The sequence below is a fragment of the Bufo bufo genome, chromosome 1 (genome assembly GCF_905171765.1).
Source record: "Bufo bufo chromosome 1, aBufBuf1.1, whole genome shotgun sequence".
Taxonomy (NCBI): domain Eukaryota; kingdom Metazoa; phylum Chordata; class Amphibia; order Anura; family Bufonidae; genus Bufo; species Bufo bufo.
In genome coordinates, this window is record NC_053389.1 from 838,394,687 (window position 1) to 838,405,050 (window position 10,364).

A 10,364-nucleotide genomic window follows, 5' to 3' on the forward strand; every position below is an offset into this window, starting at 1 on the left:
CCTCCGCCTGTATCTACTATTCCTGTACCGTCCTCACACACACTCCTCTACACTACACCTCCTCCTGTATCTACTATTCCTGTACCGTCCTCACACACACTCCTCTACACTACACCTCCTGTATCTACTATTCCTGTACCGTCCTCACACACACTCCTCTACACTACACCTCCTCCTGTATCTACTATTCCTGTACCGTCCTCACACACACTCCTCTACACTACACCTCCTCCTGTATCTACTATTCCTGTACCGTCCTCACACACACTCCTCTACACTACACCTCCTCCTGTATCTACTATTCCTGTACCGTCCTCACACACACTCCTCTACACTACACCTCCTGTATCTACTATTCCTGTACCGTCCTCACACACACTCCTCTACACTACACCGCCTCCTGTATCTACTATTCCTGTACCGTCCTCACACACACTCCTCTACACTACACCTCCTCCTGTATCTACTACTCCTGTACCGTCCTCACACACACTCCTCTACACTACACCTCCTCCTGTATCTACTATTCCTGTACCGTCCTCACACACACTCCTCTACACTACACCTCCTCCTGTATCTACTATTCCTGTACCGTCCTCACACACACTCCTCTACTCTACACCTCCTCCTGTATCTACTATTCCTGTACTGTCCTCACACACACTCCTCTACACTACACCTCCTCCTGTATCTACTATTCCTGTACCGTCCTCACACACACTCCTCTACACTACACCTCCTCCTGTATCTACTATTCCTGTACCGTCCTCACACACACTCCTCTACTCTACACCTCCTCCTGTATCTACTATTCCTGTACTGTCCTCACACACACTCCTCTACACTACACCTCCTCCTGTATCTACTATTCCTGTACCGTCCTCACACACACTCCTCTACTCTACACCTCCATCCTATCCTGTATTTACTATTCTTGCACAGTCCTCACGCACACACAGCACTGCAGTATATTAGGTTTTCTTCTCGTGTCCACTAGAACTCGCAGCCATATAAATTCCTGGACACGAAGCAGGACACATATGACAGTCTGAACCAGGTCATGTACGGTCGGCTTCCGTCGGTGGCTCTTTGCGTGGCACAGGTGGCTGGACTTTCTCTGATTAAACTCTCCCATGATCACATTCTCCCCCTGGATTACACCGCGTATAAGGATGTCCTGCTGAAGCACCTGATAACCCTGCAGACACATGAGAAGAAGCTGAAGGTGGGTTTCACGAGGCCACAATTTAGCCAAAAGTGAGGGCAGATTGTCAGGGGTGGTGGGGCAGAAGGGCATCACCCCTCCGTTCTGTCCTCCCCGTTCCTACCATAAGTGTCCCTACTGACGTCCCACTGAGGAGGCCACAGAATATCTGACCACATGTGCCTCCGGCCTCCTCCGTCTGGGCTCACATTACATTTAGGCCTCATGAATGCGACCACAATTTCTGTCTGCATCCGATCCGCATCCGCACGTCCGTTCTACGGCCATGAATACAGTAGAACATGTCCTATCCTCGTCTGTTCTACAGCCATGAATACAGTAGAACATGTCCTATCCTCGTCTGTTCTACGGCCATGAACACAGTAGAACATGGCCTATCCTCGTCTGTTATACGGCCATGAACACAGTAGAACATGTCCTATCCTCGTCTGTTATACGGCCATGAACACAGTAGAACATGTCCTATCCTCGTCTGTTATACGGCCGTGAACACAGTAGAACATGTCCCATCCTCGTCCGTTCTACGGCCATGAATACAGTAGAACATGTCCCATCCTCGTCCGTTCTACGGCCATGAATACAGTAGAACATGTCCTATCCTCGTCTGTTATACGGCCATGAACACAGTAGAACATGTCCTATCCTCGTCTGTTCTACGGCCATGAATACAGTAGAACATGTCCTATCCTCTTCTGTTATACGGCCATGAATACAGTAGAACATGTCCTATCCTCGTCTGTTATACGGTCATGAACACAGTAGAACATGTCCTATCCTCGTCTGTTATACGGCCATGAACACAGTAGAACATGTCCTATCCTAGTCTGTTATACGGCCATGAACACAGTAGAACATGTCCTATCCTCGTCCGTTATACGGCCATGAACACAGTAGAACATGTCCTATCCTCGTCTGTTATACGGCCATGAATACAGTAGAACATGTCCCATCCTCGTCTGTTATACGGCCATGAATACAGTAGAACATGTCCTATCCTCGTCTGTTATACGGCCATGAATACAGTAGAACATGTCCTATTTTCGTCTGTTATATGGCCATGAATACAGTAGAACATGTCCTATCCTCGTCTGTTATGCTGACAAGGATAGGACATTTCTACAGATGTTAAAAAATAAGTGATGGCATGCGCTCGGCCGAGATCCGTGTTTTGCGGATCTGCGAAATGCGGACCAAAAACCTGTTCGTGTGGAAGAGCCCTCACTTGTAGTTCTGAAGAATGTAGTTGTTCGAGCGTCAGTGCCATTTCCATCATGTAGTGGGGACTTCTCTCTTGCAGTCTCGGGGTCTCTCTCTTGAGTGGCTGTATTCTGCCCGGGGCGATTACATGCGAGCCACACAAAGACTGAAGAAAGCCATCAGCCAGTCGGATCTCCACAATGAGAAGGTCATCCAGTTCTTCAACGTGCGCATTATGAGGGTGAGTGACTTCAGTGCGGACATTATGAGGGTGTGTGACTTCAGTGCGGACATTATGAGGGTGTGTGACTTCAGTGCGGACATTATGAAGGTGAGTGACTTCAGTGGGGACATTATGAAGGTGAGTGACTTCAGTGGGGACATTATGAAGGTGAGTGACTTCAGTGGGGACATTATGAGGGTGAGTGACTTCAGTGCGGACATTATGAGGGTGAGTGACTTCAGTGGGGACATTATGAGTGTGAGAAACTTCTCTGGGGACATTATGAGGGTGAGTGACTTCAGTGCGGACATTATGAGGGTGAGAAACTTCTCTGGGGACATTATGAGGGTGAGTGACTTCAGTGCGGACATTATGAGGGTGAGTGACTTCAGTGCGGACATTATGAGGGTGTGTGACTTCAGTGCGGACATTATGAGGGTGTGTGACTTCAGTGGGGACATTATGAAGGTGAGTGACTTCAGTGGGGACATTATGAAGGTGAGTGACTTCAGTGGGGACATTATGAGGGTGAGTGACTTCAGTGGGGACATTATGAAGGTGAGTGACTTCAGTGGGGACATTATGAGGGTGAGTGACTTCAGTGGGGACATTATGAGGGTGTGTGACTTCAGTGCGGACATTATGAAGGTGAGTGACTTCAGTGGGGACATTATGAAGGTGAGTGACTTCTCTGGGGACATTATGAGGGTGAGTGACTTCAGTGGGGACATTATGAGGGTGTGTGACTTCAGTGCAGACATTATGAGGGTGAGTGACTTCAGTGGGGACATTATGTGGGTGAGTGACTTCAGTGGGGACATTATGAGGGTGAGAAACGTCTGTGAGGACATTATGAGGGTGAGTAACTTCTCTGTGGATATTATGAGAGTCAGTGACTTCTCTGGGGAGGGTAAATTACTTTTGTTAGTACATTATGAGGGTGAGTGACTTCTCTGGGGACATTATGAGGGTGAGTGACTTCAGTGCGGACATTATGAGGGTGAGAAACGTCTGTGAGGACATTATGAGGGTGAGTAACTTCTCTGTGGATATTATGAGAGTCAGTGACTTCTCTGGGAGGGTAAATTACTTTTGTTAGGACATTATGAGGGTGAGTGACTTCTCTGGGGACATTATGAGGGTGAGTGACTTCAGTGCGGACATTATGAGGGTGAGTGACTTCAGTGGGGACATTATGAGTGTGAGAAACTTCTCTGGGGACATTATGAGGGTGAGTGACTTCAGTGGGGACATTATGAGTGTGAGAAACTTCTCTGGGGACATTATGAGGGTGAGTGACTTCAGTGCGGACATTATGAGGGTGAGTGACTTCAGTGCGGACATTATGAAGGTGAGTGACTTCAGTGCGGACATTATGAGGGTGAGTGACTTCAGTGCGGACATTATGAGGGTGAGTGACTTCAGTGCGGACATTATGAAGGTGAGTGACTTCAGTGCGGACATTATGAGGGTGAGTGACTTCAGTGCGGACATTATGAAGGTGAGTGACTTCAGTGGGGACATTATGAGGGTGAGAAACTTCTCTGGGGACATTATGAGGGTGAGTGACTTCAGTGCAGACATTATGAAGGTGAGTGACTTCAGTGCAGACATTATGAAGGTGAGTGACTTCAGTGCGGACATTATGAGGGTGAGTGTGGCGAAACCAACCTCGCCACTGGGTTTTGGAGAGGACTGGCTACTGGCCTCTTGCCCCTGGATTATGGGCCATATACTAACTTTTAAACCCCTGAACCGATTCAAGTGAATTTTGGATAGGTTTGTCCCCAAGTTATACTGTTTAAATTGATGTAAGTTATATGTATGGCCAATGTAAACTCACAAAGTTGTAACAATTTATAATAAGTGTAACTTGTCAGCTTGGGAGGAATATGCGGGTGTGTTTCTATTGTGCCATTGTCCCATTGTGTGTTTAAAGGGTGATGTCTGTCCTATTGTCCTCACATGTGTATTGGCGATCTCCCTTTGTCCTCAGAGATAATTGGATTGCTCCTCAGGTTGTCTCCGGACAGAGAGGAGGAGACCATGATGCATTGTGGGGATATGTTGTCCTATGTCACAGTCTTCATTCTGGTCCTCTGGGGGCGTGAACGATTGGTTGCTGTAGTTACATTGTATGTGTTGTTAATTACTGATTGGTTGTATTTCAAACCCCTGTGGGCAGTACTATGTTTGTGGTTTATGAATAAAAGAGGCTGTACGTGAAGTACAGTCAGACCACTGCTTGACCCTCAACACGGAGCCTTGTCTCGTTATTGGGGGGATTCACTGTATGCTGTTAGAAGACCGATTGCCAGGATTGTATGCTTTTCCTGTTCGTCTGCTAGCAGCTATTCGTGAGGTTCCAGTTTGGAGTGCTATTTTGTATCCAGTTCGGGAATTTGGTGTCCTGCAGTAGCTGTGCCTGTCTCTCAGAAAGGGGCATATCGCCTAAACGGATTTTAACCCCTTGTCTGCTGAAACGGTCCGTTACAGTGAGTAACTTCTCTGTGGATATTATGAGAGTCAGTGACTTCTCTGGGGAGGGTAAATTACTTTTGTTAGGACATTATGAGGGTGAATGACTTCTGTTAGGACATTATGAGGGTGAATGACTTCTGTTAGGACATTATTAGGGTGAGTAACTTCTGTGGGGGCATTATGAGGGTAAGTGACTTCTTTGAGGACATTATGAGGGTAAGTGACTTCTGTGAGGACATTATGAGGGTAAGTGACTTCTGTGAGGACATTATGAGGGTAAGTAACTTCTGTGTGGACATTATGAGGGTAAGTGACTTCTGTGAGGACATTATGAGGGTGTGTAACCTGTGGGAGCATTATGTTGGTAATGTCTCTGGGGACATTATGAGAGTTAGTAACTTCTCTGAGGACATTATGAAGGTGAGTGACTTCTCTGGGGACATTATGAGGGTGGGTGACTTCTCTTGAAACATTGTGAGGGTTTTTAAGCTCTGTGGCAGCATTATGTTGGCAAGTAACGTCTCTGGGGACATTATAAGAGTGAGTGAATTCTCTGCGGACATGAGGATAAGTGACTTCTGTTAGGACATTATTAGGGTAAGTAACTTCTGTGGGGGCATCATGAAGGTGAGTGACTTCTGTGAGGACATTAAAAGGGTGAGTAACTTCTCTGAGGACATTATGAGGCTGAGTGACTTCTCTGGGGATATTATTAGGGTGAGTGAGTTCTTTGGACATATATAGAGGATAAATAACTTCTGTGGGCCATGATGAGGGTGTGTAACCTCTTTGGGGGCATTATCACAGTGAGTAATTTCCGTGGGGAAAGTATGAAGGTGGGGGACTTCTCTGGGGACATTATGAAGGTGGGTGACTTCTCTGGAGACATTATAAGGGTGAATGACTTCTGTGGAGACATTTTGAGGCTGGGTAACCTCTGTGGGGACATTATGAGGATGAGTAATTTCTGTGGGGTCTTTATGATGGTGAGTGACTTTTGTGTGGATATTATGAAGGTGAGTAACTTCTGTGGAGATATTACGAAGGTGAGTGACTTCTCAGGGGACAATATGAGGGTGAGTGACTTCTCAGGGGACAATATGAGGGTGAGTGACTTCTGTCGGGACATAATGAGGGTGAGTAACTTCTGTTAGGACATTATGAGAGGGAGTGACTTCTCTGGAGACATTATAAGGCCAGTGACTTTTATGGGTACATTATGAGGGTGGGTAACCTCTGTGGGGACATTATGAGGTTGATTAATTTCTGAGGGGTCATTATGAGGATAAGTAACTTCTATGGGGTCATTATAAGGGTGAGTGACTTCTATGTGGACATTATGAAGGTGAGTAACTTCTATGGGGATATTAGGAAGGTGAGTGACTTCTCTGGGGAGATTATGAGGGTGAGTAACTTCTGTGGGGATATTATGAGGGTGAGTGACTTCTGTTAGGACATTATGAGGGGAAGTGACTTCTGTGAGGACATTATAAGGGGGAATTACTTCTGTGCGGACATTATGAGGGTGAGTAACTTCTGTGGGGACCTTACGAGGGTGAGTAACATCTCTGGGGACATTATATGCGTGACTAACTTCTCTGGGGACATTGTGAGGATGAGTGACTTCTGTGAGGACATTATGAGGGTGAGTAACCACTGTAGGGGCATTATGAGGGTATTTCTGTATAGAATAAATCAAGGCAACTGGACTTACTGTAGATTTCTTGAAAACATTTCACTCGTTCTTCCAACGAGCTTTCTCAATTCTGAGTGACTGTACAAGAATTCTCTAGGAATAAATATGTAACTGAATCAACATCTGGTAATTATACCCAGCATGGGGTCAGAGGTCATTATACCCAGCATGGGGTCAAAGGTGTTGATTCCATTATCCTAATTGGAGTCAGTAGGTGATAATGACCTCCCAGAAAAAGGTGTCAAGACAGCATTGTATGTGGCAGACAATAGATGTCCACCCCCCCCCCCCCCCCGCCTCTATTCAAGCAACACACTGAGGCAACAACTGGTTCACCCAAAAGACCCAACGCCTAAACACAAGATGGACAACATTGTGTACGCAGTCGAGTGCAATGAGGAATGCTCAGAACTGTATATCGACGAAACAAAACAACAACTACATCAGCGTATGGCTCAGCATAGAAGAGCCAAAACCTCTGGTCAAGATTCAGCCGTGTACTTACATTTAAAAGAAACAGGTCACACCTTTTGAAGACAGTCAGGAACGTGTTTTGGATAAGGAGGCTGATTGGTACAAACGAGGTGTGAAGGAGTCCATGGAGTCCATCTACGTAAAAATGGAGGAGCCAAGCTTGAATAGAGGCGGGGGGGGGGGGGGTTTGCGGGGGTTAGATATCTATTGTCTGCCACATACAATGCTGTCTTGACACCTTTTTCTGGGAGGTCATTATCACCTACTGACTCCAATTAGGATAATGGAATCAACACCTTTGACCCCATGCTGGGTATAATGACCTCTGACCCCATGCTGGGTATAATTACCAGTTGTTGATTCAGTTACATATTTATGGCCAGAGAATTCTTGTACAGTCACTCAGAATTTAGAAAGCTCGTTGGAAGAACGAGTGAAACGTTTTCAAGAAATCTACAGTAAGTCCAGTTGCCTTGATTTATTCTTTACAGATATACCATGACCTGAATAAATGAGAACCTTCACAGACATTATGAGGGTAAGCAACATCTTTGGAGACATTGTGAGGGTGAGTGACTTCTCGAAGGACATTATGAGAGTGAGTAACCTCTGTGGCGGCATTATGAAGCTCAGTAACTTCTGTGGGGAAAGTATGAGGATGTGTCACTTCTGTAAGGACAGTATGAAGGTGAGTAACTTATGTGGGTACATTATGAGGGTTCGTGACTTCTTTGGGGACAGTATGAAGGCAAATTGACTTCTCTGGGGACAATATGAGGGTTAGTAACTCTGTTGGGACATTATAAGGGTGAATCACTTTTATGGGGACAGTATAAAGGTCAGTTAACTTCTCTGGGGATATTATGAAGGTGAGTAACTTATATGGGGACATTATGAGGGTGAATGACTTCTGTGGGGACAGTATGAAGGTAAGTGACTTCTGTGGAAACATTGTCAGATTGAGTGACTTCTGTGAGGACATTATGAGGGTGAGTCATTTCTGTGGGGGCATTATGAGGGTGGGTGACTTCTGTGAGGACATTATGAGGGTGAGTCATTTTTGTGGGGGCATTATGAGGGTGGGTGACTTCTGTGAGGATATTATTGGGGCTGAGTGACTTCTCTGGGGGCATTATGAGGGTGGGTGACTTCTGTGAGGATATTATTGGGGCTGAGTGACTTCTCTGGGGACATTATGGGGGTGAGTGACTTATCTTGGGTGATTTTGAGGGTTGGCAACCTCTGTGGGGACATTATGAGGATGAGTAACTTCTGTGGGAACATTATGAGGGTGAGTAACTTCTGTGGGAACATTATGAGGGTGAGTGACTTCTGTGAGGACATTATGAGGGTGAGTCATTTCTGTGGGGGCATTATGAGGGTGGGTAACTTTTGTGAGGATATTATTGGGGCTGAGTGACTTCTCTGGGGACATTATGATGGTGAGTGACTTATCTGGGGTGATTTTGAGGGTTGGCAACCTCTGTGGGGACATTATGAGGGTGAGTGACTTCTGTGAGTACATTATGTGGGGGAGTGACTTCTCTGGGGACATTATGAGGGTGAGTGACTTCTGTGAGTACATTATGTGGGGGAGTAACTTCTGTGGGAACATTATGAGGGCGAGTAACTTCTGTGAGTACATTGAGGGTGAGTAACTTCTGTGGGAACATTATAAGAGTGAGTGACTTCTGTGAGGACAATATGAAGGTGAGTGACTTCCTTGGAGGCATTATGAGGGTGAGTTCCGTGGGGGCATTATGATAATGACTCTGGAGATTTATGAGGGTGGGTGACTTCTGTGGAGGCATTATGAGGGTGAGTGACATCTCTGAGGACATTATTAGGATGAGTGACTTCTCTGGAGATTTATGAGGGTGGGTGACTTCTGTGGAGGGATTATGAATGACCTCTGTCTGGGTATATTCTACTTCTTGGCTACGATTTGTTGCTCTTTTCTGCTCCATATCTGATATTCTCTGTCTTTTCGCCTTCTGTAGGTGGAGTTTTACTTCCTGTCGCAGTACGTATCCGCTGTCAATTCTCCATATCGCCACATCCTCCTTGGCCGGGGGGAGCACACCCTTGAGGCTTTGCTGGAGCACCTCAACCGGGCCCAGAATGATATTGATGACAATGAGCTGCACAAGCAAATCGCCCTCTTTACCTGGACCCTGGAGGGGGCTGCAAATGCTCTAAGTGGGGAGGTGTGGGAGGTCCAGAGAAGTTTCTAGATCCCAAGATGTGACCATTAATGATGACTCTTCAGCCTCGTTGTGTTAATGAGTTACGGGGCACACCATAAATGTTCTTGCTCTGGCTATAGCAGGTGCCAGAAATGATGAAGTAATTCCTATCAGCGACAGGGCTCGCTATAAATTACTGTTACCACTTCATTGTCTGACGCCATGTAAAGGGGAATCTTCTCCACACCCATTGATTCGTAGCAATTTCTCCAAACAGCAGCTGAAGGGTCTGAGCTCTCTGCCTAGATCCCTAGCCCATAGATGTGGGAGATGGTGAACGTTCAGTCTTATGGACGCCCACCAAGGTGTTCTGACATGTCTATATGGCATGTGAGGAGGAGGGATTCCCCTTTAAGATAAACTTGCTGCTTCTGTTGGTGAATGTGGCCACTGCTTTCGCCTTGCTGATCTCGTTATCACGGTTTATCACTGACAGTGCTCAGTAGAACTGAGATTTCTAATGTTATTATGTCCTCACGTTTTCCATTAAAGCTTGAGTGCTTCGATTACATGACTTGAGACCCTTATTTCTATGTAGGCGTCCATCGACAACCTCTGGGACCATTTAATCTACTGCTCCAGCACCGAGACTGGACCTCCTGAACTGTTCTTGTCCTGGATCCACAAGGTACCTGGCTCTGTGCAGAAGACACTGATGGAACCAGCTAGAGAGGACGTGACCATTAAAGGATGGCTGAAGTGGTCACTGAGAGGAGTTACAGCAGACTCAATCACGGACAGAAGGCAGGATGGGTCCAGGAATTCCACCCTTCAGATGTCTCGTGTTGGTGCCTCCACAACCTCATGTCATGTTCTTAAGGA

At 46.3% G+C, this 10,364-nt stretch overlaps 1 protein-coding gene across 2 annotated transcripts in view; it reads left to right on the forward strand.

The window, feature by feature from the left end:
- TFR2 (transferrin receptor 2) overlaps positions 1-10,053 on the forward strand; it is an 82,292-nt gene extending 72,239 nt beyond the window's left edge. Inside the window, exons 16-18 of one of the 2 annotated variants that reach the window (XM_040415350.1) lie at positions 998-1,225; positions 2,523-2,663; positions 9,297-10,053. In XM_040415350.1, the coding sequence (XP_040271284.1) occupies positions 998-1,225; positions 2,523-2,663; positions 9,297-9,530 (603 nt within the window). In that variant the 3' untranslated portion in view covers positions 9,531-10,053. The remainder of the gene's footprint in view (positions 1-997; positions 1,226-2,522; positions 2,664-9,296) is intronic. The other variant, XM_040415351.1, reaches the window with a different exon arrangement.
- Positions 10,054-10,364: the final 311 nt, after the last annotated feature.